Below are 13,900 nucleotides of genomic sequence, written 5' to 3'. Positions count from 1 at the left end.
AATACTTAATACTGTCCACATCCTGTCCGCACATTGTATTTAAGAAGAAACATAGTCAACAAAAATGTCTTCACTAGAACACTTTTGAGCACTTTAAGACCAGATTACACTAAGAAATAGAATGTGGTGTCTATGATAATGCATTTTTGTTGACTTTGTTTCTTCTTAAATACAGGGTTCGTACAGGTGCTTGAAATCCTTGAAAATGCTTGAATTTTGTTAATGTAATTTATCTAAGTTTGCTAATTACTGTCATAATAAATCAGCAATCTGATTAAATTAATTATCTTTGGGATATAACTACAGTGGTTGGAGAGAGCCAGTTGATTGCTTTGTGCCACGGCCCTGTTTGACTCCTGTTTGATCTGTCAGTGTGTTTTGACGGGCTGCGAGTGGGAGCCGCTGAGACAGCGCGGCATCAGTGCCCATTGTTTCAAATATGCCGGAATGCTGCCTTTTGAAAGAGAGGTACTGAACATACTGATTACAATAAAAGTACTAGAATACGACAGAATAAGCCTTTATTTTCAGACATTAACAGCAATAAGCACAACCGCAACCAATAGACAGAATAATAATAATAACTGTTGCATATGTGTATTCAATTGATCATTGTACATGAAATACAGTCAATAAACATTGATTTAATTAGAATTAAATTACTAGAAAGATAGATCAATAGAATATGCTTTTTCAGACAATAAGCATACTGGTAGAACAACCGCAACACAATGAGAAAAAGACAATGATACCTTCGCAGGGGAGGAGTGTCATTCAGCACTGGCACTGGCAAAAACAAACTAAAAAGTTTCTAAAATTAGGTAATCGCTTAACCCTAGCAAAAACTAAATAATTTGTCCAGTACAAAGTATTTGCAAAATATATATATTTTTTGGCGGTATGTGGACATGTTGATGGTTTAGTATTCGTATTCAATTATGATAATGTAATTCCATTAAAAAAACAAAATAGCAGAGACCAGCAGATACTAATGCAAAGTATTTATAGCTGATGGAGATTCCATAACATAAAGACCGTCACCATTTACTAGGTTAAGGATGTAGGAACTTATACTTGGTTGTTTTGAAGAGAATAAACATGATGATGTTTTGACAGTAAGTGAGCATATTGACTATACATGGATTGACTCGTAGAACTTAAAACGTTGTGCTCTATTTTACATTTGCATGTTGAATGTACATGGAAGTTTAATAAAGAAAAGTATTGATGTAGTTTTTTATGTTTGCATGTTTAAAACAGTTGTCACTAATGCTTTAATTCAAACTGAAGTTACTGTGTACTGGTGTTCACTAATTTTGACTGATTGCAAGATTGATTTATACAGATTTAATATCAACCTGATTTAAGCCAGGTAACAACACAATGCCAAGTGTACATGAAGGCTCTCATGAAACATTTTTGGTGTTACACTTTCCTCATAAAATTTTCTTCCTTCACGCACCTGTTATATAGGATTAACCTTTTTGCTTCACATTTATTTTACTCCGTACATTTTGAGAGCTGCTATTTTCAATATTTTTATCAGTCTCTGTAAAAACACAGGCTGTCAGCAGGTACTTACATTATAGCCCACACTAATACACCGATCAGCCATAACATCATGACCACCTGCCTAATATTGTGTAGGTCCCCCTTTTGCCGCTAAAACAGCCCTGACCTGTCGAGGCATGGACTCCACTAGACCTCTGAAGGTGTGCTGTGGTGTCTGGCACCAAGACGTTAGCAGCAGATCCTTTAAGTCCTGTAAATTGCGAGGTGGGGCCTCCATGGATCAGACTTGTTTGTCCAGCACATCCCACAGATGCTCGATTGGATTGAGATCTGGGGAATTCAACACCTTGAACTCGTGATTCTTCAGACCAGGCCACCTTCTTCCATTGCTCCGTGGTCCAGTTCTGATGCTCACGTGCCCATTGTAGGTGCTTTCGGCAGTGGACAGGGGTCAGCATGGGCACCCTGACTGGTCTGCAGCTATGCAGCCCCATACGCAACAAACTGCGATGCACTGTGTGTTCTGACACCTTTCTATCAGAACCAGCATTCACTTTTTCAGCAATTTGAGCTACAACAGTTCGTCTGTTGGATCAGACCACACGGGCCAGCCTTCGCTCCCCACGTGCATCAATGAGCCTTGGCCGCTCATGACCCTGTCGCCGGTTCACCGCTTTTCCTTCCTTGGAGCACTTTTGATAGGTACTGACCACTGCAGACCGGGAACACCCCACAAGAGCTGCAGTTTTGGAGGTGCTCTGACCCAGTCGTCTAGCCATCACAATCTGGCCCTTGTCAAAGTCGCTCAGATCCTTACGCTTGCCCATTTTTCCTGCTTCTAACACATCAACTTTGAGGACAAAATGTTCACTTGCTGCCTAATATATCCCACCCACTGACAGGTGCCATGATAATGAGATGTTATTCACTTCACCTGTCACTGGTCATAATGTTATGGCTGATCGGTATATGTAACCAGAGCTGATTGCAATCCGCTCTGTCATCTGCCGCTAACTGGAATAAATCTATGTGCAGCCTCAAGATACAAACACCAGAACAATGCGGTAAACATTGTTAGTTGTGTTAGAAAGTGATATAATTAAAACAATTGTCAGTTTAACAACTTAAAAGAGAAAAGTCTACATTTGGACACACTATGAACACAATGGTGCCGTGTCATCGCAGTGCTGTCCATTTGAAGGAGAACAGGATGGTAGCATTGAGCCCTTCTTGGTCATTCGAAACCTCTTAATATATACAACACTTCCGGGGGCATATCCATAAGACTTTTCACATTGAACTGTACACCCTGCTTTAGTCCTGAAAAGAAGAAACACATACTGACCCTTGTGAAGACCCCACAGGAATCGGGAATCCCAGCAGGCACTGCTCATAGTGAAGGCCGGTTATTCCAAAGTTGGTAAAAGAGGTTTAATACAGTGACTATAATCGTATGCCTTAATACATTAGTAAATTCCTTTGGAAAATCAGGCCCTCAGTGAGGCAGATATGCACCTTATGACCTGTGTGTGGAAATGCGTGTGCGTCTCAGCTGTACTCTGGGATAAGGCCAAAAAACAATGCACCAAATGTTATAATTTCCATTATATATTCAATTATAATTTCAATTTTCATCCCACAGCGAGCAGATCTCAGAGGTGTCAGACTGCGACTACCTGGCAGTGTCCCGGAGCTGTGGGGGCAGCCACACGCTCACCTACCCCCACCGCCGCGGTACCCGCCTGCAGCAGGTCGCACAAACCATACAGGCTGAAGAAGAGGCCCAGCCACCACTGAGCTCACAGGTAGTCCACAATACAGCAGCTCTATGTCTGAGCTAAGGGCAGGTGTGATGTCTTCACCATGAACATCCTTGGATCACCACCAGAGGTTACTAGTTCCCCCTGGATTGCTGTTCACCTTCATCTTAATCATCCCAATTTAGCATAATTTTCCCATCTCTCTACACACCTGTTTACAGTTACACCTGCTCTTCCCGTCACTATATATACCATTCCTTGTCTTGTACTCATTTGTGTCAATTCAGAGCCTTATCTACTTGTTCTGCCCTTTGTATTCTCACCAGTGCCTGTTCCTCCGACCTTTGGTTCCTGGCTTACATGTTCTAGTTTGTTTCCCCGATCGCCTGACCTTCTGCTTGCCTTTGACTAGGACTCTGGCCTTACCTCCATTGTACCTATTTCTTTGACCTTCCGCTTGATCGACCATTCTGTCTCTGTCCGCACCTGGGTCTTGTGCTCCTGTCAACGACCCGTGTTGCGTGTATTCTCTATTTTAGTTCAGATGGAACAGTCACCGGACATCAGTTTTGTGTTCAACAAAAACAGACCGTTTTATACATTTATAATTAAAATCAATCAATCCCTATGCATTTTATAGACATTAGTGGTCTTTGTGCTAACAGCCTGGTGACAGAATGACCACATCTAGATTAATTAATCCATTTTTTTTCCTGATCCTGAAATGACATTAAAGGGGACTTAACACAGTCCATTAAATTATTGATTTATATGTTATAATGTGTAAGTAGGAGTGTATAAGAATAGTTTCTGAGATTTATATGTTCAATTCCATCATTTTAGCTAATTTTAATGCTTTAAAGTGTAACCTTCATCACAATCAGTGCTGCTGTAAATACCCCAAAGGAGAAAGTGCAGTACAACGTCATTATAACCTGAGCTGCCGCAGGGTAGACCAATCCCCTCTTGTAGCTATAGTTATTTCTGTTATCTGGAAAGTCTTAAAACATCACATCCTGAAACACAGGAGAGCTCTCCTTGGGGTATGTACAGTAGGGATGAGCACGAGTATTTGAATATTTGAATATTCAAAGGGACATTAGTAATTAGTTAGTAAGAACATTAGTTCAAATACTTCTGAGAATGAAAGAAAAAATGTATGTGTATTTTATAAATGAAAAACCTTTGTCTAAATTAAATATTAAAATGCAGGAAGAAGTGAACATTTTAATTGTATTGGTAAACCCACATTACTGGTAACTACATATAATACAGTAATGCTAGCACAGTTTTCTGGATGACAACATAAACAAAGCTTAAAGTTGTGTGCCCACAGAGACGTCCAGCTGCATGTGAAACCAATGCCATTTTGACAAATGATAGGCAGATGATTCTTAAATTTACGACAGCAGAATACAATCAATGACCATTGACAACCGTTTCAGGACAAGGTATATTTTTTAAAGCTTTCCCATACAAAATACAAGTTGATGCTACACACAATGTTATAGATGTTTGATTTCATTAACAGACACTTATTGTAATTGATCAAGCTTATGTGGATGTTATCCAGGAAAAAATGACACTGAATTTGTGAAAGATTTTGAGTAAGTTATGGATCCCAGAGTGTTTTTGCCATATTCATAATACTATATAAATGTATTAGTTATTCTTAAGAATCAGTTCTGCCAAGTTAGTTACAATCAGTTAAAGCTACATATAGCCTGCGACTGTATATTTCATACTGCTACGCAAACACACATGGCTATATACACAGGACAGATTTGAGCCACAAAAACATGCACTTTTAATGCTGGAACGCAGTTTAATTCTCCCACAGAGAAATAATAATGGAAAATATGTAGAATTCTTAACTTGTCAATGTTAATCGGGATCATGATACTGGGAGAAGTCACACACATGTTAGTTTTAAAAACGCGCTGCTAAAAAAATAAAGGAAACTAGATTAAATGACAACCGATATCTGGAAACGTACACTTTTGTTTTTTAACAAATACCATATTTATGGTCACCCTAGCCTTCCCCCCCAGCATTCTCCTTTAAGTGGGTGGAGATGAAGTGATCTAGCTTTTGTTGATCATGAGCAAAAGTCTGCCCATGTCTAGTCAAGAAAACACAAAATGATCGAATTGAAAGCAAATGAGAAACATACGCCCATATCTCTAACTAGTTCCTCTCTCTTTCCCTCAGTTCGAGGAGATTGATATCCTGGGTCTGGATGGACGCATCTACAGAGGCCGCATGGACCCCCGTGCGTGCTCCCGGATGGACTCCAAGCTCCCTACTATCTGTCCCAAAGACAGTGAGTAGCTTAATCCCAGCATGCACAGCTACACAGAACCGTACAATATTAACATCCCCCTCAGACAAAGTACATCTGTACTTGTGGTATACATATCAGCCTTTCCACATTAGGCCCAAGCATGACGCTCAAGCCCCAGCTTTCATCTCCTGAGGGGTTTGTATCTCCTCTGTTTTGTGCTTGGTGTTGTGTCACAGTTGTATTTTCCCTATGTGAGGTCTTGTGTTAGTAAGACAAGGCTCTGTACCACAATTGTTACTTCAGTCACTGCTGGGGAGTTGTTGCAAGATTAAAAGTCTGTTTGACACCAGCAAGAGATTATGAAGCAACAACAAGCTTTGCTGTATGAATAATGAATTGTGATCAACAAAAAAATACTGCCATTCCACCTGATGTTCAAATATGTTTAGAAGCACTGATGTATTTATAATATGTATTTGTTCTTGTAAATACAAAAAAAAACTGTGCATTCCGAGTGACAGAAATAACAATAATAATAAACATTTCAGGTTGATAACAATCCTTTTGAAATTGCTCCATTCTCGGTATGATGCGGTCTTCACAGCACATTAGACAGCTTAACAGAGTGTGTCAATGTGATTCTGTGCAAGGGTCGAGCGGACAGAACGAACCCACACAAAGGCTTTTGTTTCTCTCCTTGTTCCTGGAACATAGGCAGTTGTTATGACAACGCAGTTCTGATCCTGTAATCCGTGTTTTGTTACAAATGCAGTCCAACCTCTCCTGTGTGTATTAAAACCATTTCTACAGACCTGGAAGCTGTGCAAGTCCAACACAACATACACGTACGGGCCTGGTGTGACCAGGGTATGAAGCGGTTTGGCCTCCTCTTTAGTTGCTCTTATTCTCCCTCTCCCCTTGGTATCCCCGTTAAACACATTTCATTCTGGCAATGTCTGGCAATGTTGTGTAAGGCTTAACAGTTGTTGTATTCTGATAAATGTGACGTAACAAATATGTTGTAGCAACTTGTTATGTTGACCACAACGTCGTTTAATGTTTAATGTCGCACAGTAACAACCTTTTCCCCCTTCGCACGTTTCTGCAGTCAGCACATATCAAGTGCAATTGTATTATTTTACCTGCATCTATTCAGTGTATCTTGACAGATTTTGCCCTTTCGTTTTAACTACAATTAATTTTCTTCATTAGCTGAATAGAGAGTAGCCCCAAATGGTCAGATTTAGTTTGTTCTCTGTATTTTGTTCATTGTGAATATTGTTTCTTCTCTGGAATGCAGTGCCATCTTATAAAGTTTCAACAGCAAATTTGCATGGCAACAAAGTCCTATTGTTCTGTGTCCACTCTGCAATGGTGCTGCAGTGTTATTTGGTTAGTTGGGATGCAGCCTTATTGAGACGATGCTGTTTGCGTTGTGCAACTGTGTCCTTGGCCCTGTCTATTTTCTGTGAGGCTTTTCTGGATGGGCGCCATACTGAACAGCGAGGATTAGGGGGCGGTTAACACCCTCTGGGACACAGTGTGAGTGCTACACCCTCCTTATGTAAGCCTTTTAAAGGGCCTGTTGTTATTTTAATTGACTCTGAACTTAAACCGAGGAAAGCAGGGAAAGGCAGGGGAAACAGATCAAGGGAGAACATACTGGAAAGCGGTATCTTTTTTCATGTATTAGCTTTTGATTTTGTTGTTTTGTATTAAAAATATATATGAAAGAGAATTCTATTTTATAAAGCCCTGTAAAAAATGTAAATGAAGAACCTGTTTTAAGTTATCAAATGCTATTGCTGTCTGGAGTTTAACTGGGTCAGAGGAAGTGTTACAGACTGAGGTACAAAACAGTATTTAGGTCTCCCCTGTTGATAATGTATTTTGTATTTCATTGAATCTTATTTATCTGATATTGGTTTACTTGTTCGGTATATGTATCATGCTCTACTGGAAGGAAACTGCAGATGGTGCTTTTGTATGATGCTCACTGTGAGAGGGTAACACATAATGCTATAAACTATTCATTCAGATTTTAGTTCTGTAGTTCTGTAAAATTCGATGGTAGTTTGTATATAAAACAACCCTGCAGGTTTTCTGGATCATTTCAATGAGACAAGCGAGTGAACATAACATGTAATTGGTCCAAGTAAGTCCTTCTTCAGATGCTGAGCAAGAAAGTGGAACAACAAGGCGCCAAGGGCTCCAGGACCAGGGGCTTTGCAGAGTAATGGTGTGACTCCAGCCCTGATGCGCCTGTGCTGAGCTCTGAGGCAACTGTCAGAGCAGAAGATTATAAGAGAAGCACACGCAAATAAAATCTAGTTCCCACCAAATTTACGATTCTCATGTTAATGAAAGGAACTCACGATAGTGGTGAATTGAAACTGATTCTTATGAATGGACTGATTGTCAGGGTTGCGGTTTTAATTGGTGAACTGACTGATCCCAGGCGCTGCTGGCTGGTACTTAAATGTGCCCGTGTGTACATTTCCTCATTGTGGCGAAGATCTCGGGCACTCGTGTTATACAGCCTACCCAAGCGGCCAAGGTGTGACTGCATCGGTTTGTTTTTGCCAGGCACACGCAGGAGCAAAGACAAGGTGGACCTCTCATCATCCCAGAAACCCACCACTGTTGAGCAGTTGCCCACCCGGCAACAGAGCGCCAGGACTCAGCGCGGCCACTCAGGTAACATAAGAAAAGTACAACAAAGTATTCCCGTCCTCCTTTCAAATATGCAGCCTTCTGTCAAATAGTAAGGATCATCCTTGGATTAGATATTTTTCTAAAGCCACCATGACAACTTGAAAGACTGAAAATGATATGCAAGCACTAAGGAGAAAATAAAGTATTCTGTGTAGGATAGCCTCATACATGACAACATTGTCCTGCAGCTGTATTAGTAACTAATTTTGGACTGAAATGGTATTTGGAAAAGCTAAGGGCTGCAGGATGTGTTTCTGTGCTGTCCGTGTGCCTGTGTCCGTACTGGCCTGGCGAGTGATCTGTGTCCGTTCTGTCTGTGTCTCAGCCCATTCAGCTTCTGCGCGCTCTCTCGGGGAACGTCCCACGTCCTCTTTCAGCCGGCGGTGCCAGACCACCACTGTCCGGCCCCCATCACCAGTGGAGACCGCCAGGGGGAGACAGGGCACTCTAGAGATCCACATGGACCTCAGCCACTCGACGCTTGAGGAGCCAGTGACATCGCTGTGATTGACAAGAATCTTTGATGTCACACAGACAATTTTTTATGTATCTCTTCAATAAACCCAGTGGCATGGCACTAGGGGGGGGCTCAATTTGTGGGCTAGTGGCATTTAACAGGCAATATGTCTACATTCTTCAGGGCTTGATTCCATGTCTCTTGTGGGTAGAATACTGTCGGCTATAAATTGGTACCCAGCTAACACTTTAACATTATGTCTAATTTGTCACAACGTTCCCAAAAAAATAGAACGTTGTTGCAACATGACTACAACGTTTCATTGACATTACAGTGAAGCTGTGACAGTGTAGCTGAAGTTGGGACAATGTAAAATCGTATACAGTATATGATTAAACAAGGTGGAAAACAGTACTGATTGATTACAACTATTTCAAATGGGTATTTATTACAGATGTGTTGCAAATAATAATAATTAATTAACCTTAGATCTACATTATGATATGTTTTGACAACGTTTGTTAGCTGGGTATTGGGTATTGGCTGTGCAGATAACAACCATCACACTAGCAATGTGAATTACTGTGGGGGTGGCCTGACCAGCAGAATATGCCATTGACAAATGGACCTGGGTCAGGGTTCAAATTCCGAGGGTATCCAGTCAGTAGTAATCCAGTCGGTGGTTTGCAGTTAGTAATCAGTGTTTTGAGGACAGTGGCTGTGTTTTCATGCATGTGTCAGTCATGCCAAATGTTGTGCTTAAAGTGTCAAATTGAAATGAGTAAGGCAAAATTACAACAGCAGTGCTCCATAGACAAGTACTTATAATTTCTGTCCTGAAGGGCTTGCTGTATTGTATAAGAACTGTGTTTGCTATGCAGTGTGGTTGCCATGCAGATTGCTCTTAGAATGCACTGCAAGCGGTGCCATTAATGAACGACGTGCAACAGAGCAGCACTAAACATGTTCACATGTTCATGTTTTTTATTATGTTTTAGTTCATGTTTTCAGAATACAGTCATCAGGGAAGTGCCAGCTGTTCAAAGCACGTCAGACGTAAGTTTCCCATTATTCAACCTTACCCAGAGCACTACGGCAAGCCCATCCGGACAAAACTCCAAGGACTTGTCTGTGTCACACCGCTGTTGCAATTCAGCCTGACCCATTTCAATGTGGCAAAGGCATTGGTATGCCAGCTATCCAGGGCTGAAGACAGATACCTCCACAGCAAACACAACAACAGCGACCTGTGACACACACAGCACTGTGAAACCACACAAGCCCATGCTTCATTTCACCACACTTCAGAAATACTAGCAGAGTTCTGAGAAACGTAGCATCTCTGTGACTGAGTTTCACACAGTTCTGCTCTCCTGGTGTGTGTCTTACAATCCCCTCCAACTGATAGAGAAATGCCTACCTGCTGCACAGGTGCCTCAGTCACTATCAGAGATTTGAGAGTCATTTCTCTAGTTGCCATTCTCTATCCAGTCCTAGCTGTGCTCTGGTGATGTGATTAGGTGTCAACGTGCCTCAGGAAGTCCCCATTTAAAGCCCTTTCTTCTTCACAGAGCAGTGGAGAGCACTGGAAGAAGTGTGTCAGAAAGGGGGTAGATTGGAAAGCCACATTTTATTACAAGGACAGATATTGGTACCTGCCTCAGAAGAAAAAGCAGTATGCCCCACACATTGCAATTAGTAATAGTCTTGGCAGACAGTATCTGCGAAGTCTTTAATACGTGCACTTTTCAAAAGCAGATTCGGAATACTGGAATGTTTCTATTATGTTTGATTGTTGTTTTCTTCTCGCCTGTGATGAGACTGTAGCAGATTCTAGACTGTAGAGGGCGATGTTTCCCAACACTGCTGGAGAGCAGTCGAATGGATTCCCCCACACGCTCGAAAGCGCTGTTGTACCTCTGTTTCTGCCATTGTATTCTTCACAAGATGCACTTTAATTCCTCGACCAGCACTTTAATTCCAGCCAGGCATCTCTGTTGTATCTTAAGACTCGTCAGCAACGCTCTTTTTAGCACACAGAGTCAAGTGGATTGTATTTAATTTAATTTGATTCCTTACTGTTTTTCTTTATCTGGGATAGGTCCAAATTATACGGTGAGGGTGTGGTATCTATGTGGCATTTTGATATTTTAATTGTAATCAATTTTGAAAGACACAAAGGTTATAACCTCAAATTCCACAAAATGGGGAGCTTGGTCAGATTAAAATGTTCAGCCCCCAAAATAGCAGATTCATTCAGTTGTCCCAAATATTCCCGAGTCTATGCTATAGAATGTAATTCTGTGAAAAACGAGTGGATACTGCTGTTAGTGTCTGCTCCGTTTTATGCTTGGTATTATAACGGACACATATGATCTCAGTGTTCAGGCTGAGCATTTTAAAGTGGCAGGAGTCCAAAACCCTTATTTTTTTTAAATACTTTGACCAGTCACTCTGACAAAGGGCATGCCCGCATATATCTTTGGCACACATACCTCAACTGAATTTTGGCTTGCGGAAGCCCAGCCCAACAGCTGTATTTGCTTTGTGTTTGTTTCTGTATGTTTATAAATAAAATAGTGGACAGATTAAACAGCACTGTTTTTTTTGCACTACAAACTGAACAGAATCAAAACACATATTGGGGTGTAAAGATTATTACCATGTGAAGTTCTAAATTAATTTTTCTACATGTTTAAGGACAATTGTTCTAAACTGAACCTCCTATAAATTCAGAGCTGATATTTTCACAGTTGAAAGGCTGCGAAAAGGTCTTTCCACCCATCTGTCTTACTTGCTGCTCGTTGCCTTTGGCACCAGGAGTTTTAGCAAGAGTAATGGATCACAAAGGAGTCAGCGACAAGAATATGGTTCAGCAGTTTTGCTCCCTACACTCACAACTGTGTGTGTACAGAAGTTTCAGTCTCGCTCCTTAAAGCCTCATCCTAATACTTGAATCAAATCATTGCGCTTGGCGTGGGAAAACGTAGGATGATTTGAAGCTCACATTTTGCCAGTGAAGTCTGAAGAGGTTACAGCTGGAAGTGACTTATTCCAAATTCATAATCTATGTATCTCAAATGTATTAGTATTTATATATGTAATGTAAGAATAAAAATGATTCCTTTAAAAAACACAAATATCCTATTAAAAATATTGTTTCTTTTACATTGTTTTTAATCAATACTCTTACACTATTGAATATTGTGGACTGGAGAAGATATGCACTAAACTATTACAGATAGTACAAAGATAATTAAATAAAGCATTTATTTATTGTTGGATGGGTTGGGCTTAGTATTGCTGGTCTATATAGGACTTGATAGAAAAATGTACAGCAATTACTTTGAAGTTTCTGATCATACAAGGGGTTACACAAGGGTGGAACATACCACAGTGAGTCACAGAACAAAGAGCTATGACCCACTAATTAAGATCAGATCGCACTTTTCTCCAGCCCACTCAAATCTTCAGTGCATTTCAAAGCTGATCTGGTGTTTCTTGTCTGACATTTTTAGAATTAGTTCAGTCTAGAGGAAGAGGAGGAATTCCCCTCAAAATATCCTAATATCCTAATCTGTATTCATGATAGCAGGGCCCTCCTCATATGTCTCGTTATGGGGTGATTTCAGTGTGTTGTAGCATGTTACTCAATTTGTTGTGTTTTAATATCTGAAGGCTGCCCAGCTGTGTGTGTGGGTGGGGTACCCATCCCACTTCCTCACAATCCAATTTTTTTTTTTCCATTCACTATTTACCTAATATAATACATTCATTTTTGGTTTCACATTTATTAAGATATACATATTTTCAAGATGTGCCAAGTGTGTAAACAGTCCTACTACATTTTATCTTTGTTTTGTGCTTTCAGCACATAAATGCCACATGTAATTATCTTCCTGATAGAATCCACTGCAACACACAATCCAAACTCACTGGTTTCTGTCTGGGTGCATCTTTCAGAGGATTCCCAGTCAGTGAAAGAGTGGGTGGCTCGGTCTGAATCAGGAGAAAAATCGCAGGTATTTAAATGGGTTTTTAAAAAACAAAATCCAATCCATTATAGCTTGAAAAACATTGTGATTATACTAAATCATGTAGGGTTAACATATACTTTAACTTTCATTTCAGCATGAATGGAGAGTCAGTAAAAGAAAGTGCTATTTCACAATATTATTACAAAATAATACTGTTATTTTCCTCAGGGCCTACTGTATTTTGTAACACCTTCTGTCTTCTTGATTTTTGTTTATAAATCATTTGTGGGAAATTGTGGTGCAATACCGAATGCTCAGGCATCATTAGTATGGTATTTTCGGGGGTTGACACTTGCCATTGTTATGATGGGTGTTATAAAAGTACTTAAAGCCTTTAAAGGTATTGTTTCTGTCATTCTGTTGGAATTCTAAGTCTTCAAAATAAAATATGATCCATATCCTGCCACTTGTATTTATTGTATTAATAAAGGCTCAGTTGGTAAATTCAGCAGGTCAGCAGTGTGAGAAAAAAAAATAATCAAAAAAATAAAGTTTTTATGTTATGTTTGCTTCCCCGAAACAATTCAAGATAGATCCTTCCATTTAGCCAATGCTGCCTTGTTGGTAAACATGCACTAATATCTTTTCAGTGGTACTGCCATTCAACAGTATCCAGTTGCCAGGGTCAGTGGCTCTTCAACAGAGACCTAGGGGGAAAGTACTTATGCAAAACTCACCCACGCTCTCAAGTTTCCAGGTTTCAGTCAGTCGCTAGGCCTGACCTGTGTAATCGCTCACCTGTTCTCATGATTTACATATAACGTTTATAAAAACTGTCACCGCAGGGTCCCTAATTTGTTTATGGTTATGACTTTCCGTATGTGAAAGAATAACATGCGAAATCCCTTCTGAAAGTCATATGATATGGGTTACAGAGAAGCTTTCGCAATAACGGTTATGTAAAGATCCTGCTTGATTTATTTTGAATGGGAAATCCTATATAATGTGTTTATGTAAACCATGCTCCTGATTACTCATGTATTGTTAGCAGTTCTATAATTTTACTGTCACTTCTCCTATGCTACTTTAGTATATACCTGGGACTTAACTATTTTGTCTGCACTTGTTAGCTCATTTGTACCAGGATGCATGCTTATTGTTTATTGTATTTTGTACCGATTGCATTTTACTGCAC

The 13,900-nt window shown here is 40.2% G+C and overlaps 1 protein-coding gene across 1 annotated transcript in view; it reads left to right on the top strand.

Moving 5' to 3' along the window:
- Positions 1 to 13,163, top strand: part of LOC136750051 (uncharacterized protein C16orf96) — a 50,350-nt gene extending 37,187 nt beyond the window's left edge. The window contains exons 13-16 of the mRNA XM_066704800.1: positions 3,155 to 3,317; positions 5,484 to 5,595; positions 8,143 to 8,253; positions 8,597 to 13,163. Of these exons, the coding sequence (XP_066560897.1) occupies positions 3,155 to 3,317; positions 5,484 to 5,595; positions 8,143 to 8,253; positions 8,597 to 8,778 (568 nt within the window). The 3' untranslated portion in view covers positions 8,779 to 13,163. The remainder of the gene's footprint in view (positions 1 to 3,154; positions 3,318 to 5,483; positions 5,596 to 8,142; positions 8,254 to 8,596) is intronic.
- Positions 13,164 to 13,900: the final 737 nt, after the last annotated feature.

This window comes from Amia ocellicauda, chromosome 5 (assembly GCF_036373705.1).
Source record: "Amia ocellicauda isolate fAmiCal2 chromosome 5, fAmiCal2.hap1, whole genome shotgun sequence".
Classification (NCBI taxonomy): domain Eukaryota; kingdom Metazoa; phylum Chordata; class Actinopteri; order Amiiformes; family Amiidae; genus Amia; species Amia ocellicauda.
The sequence above is the reverse complement of the archived record's forward strand: the minus strand, read 5'-3'. Positions and strand labels throughout refer to the sequence as shown.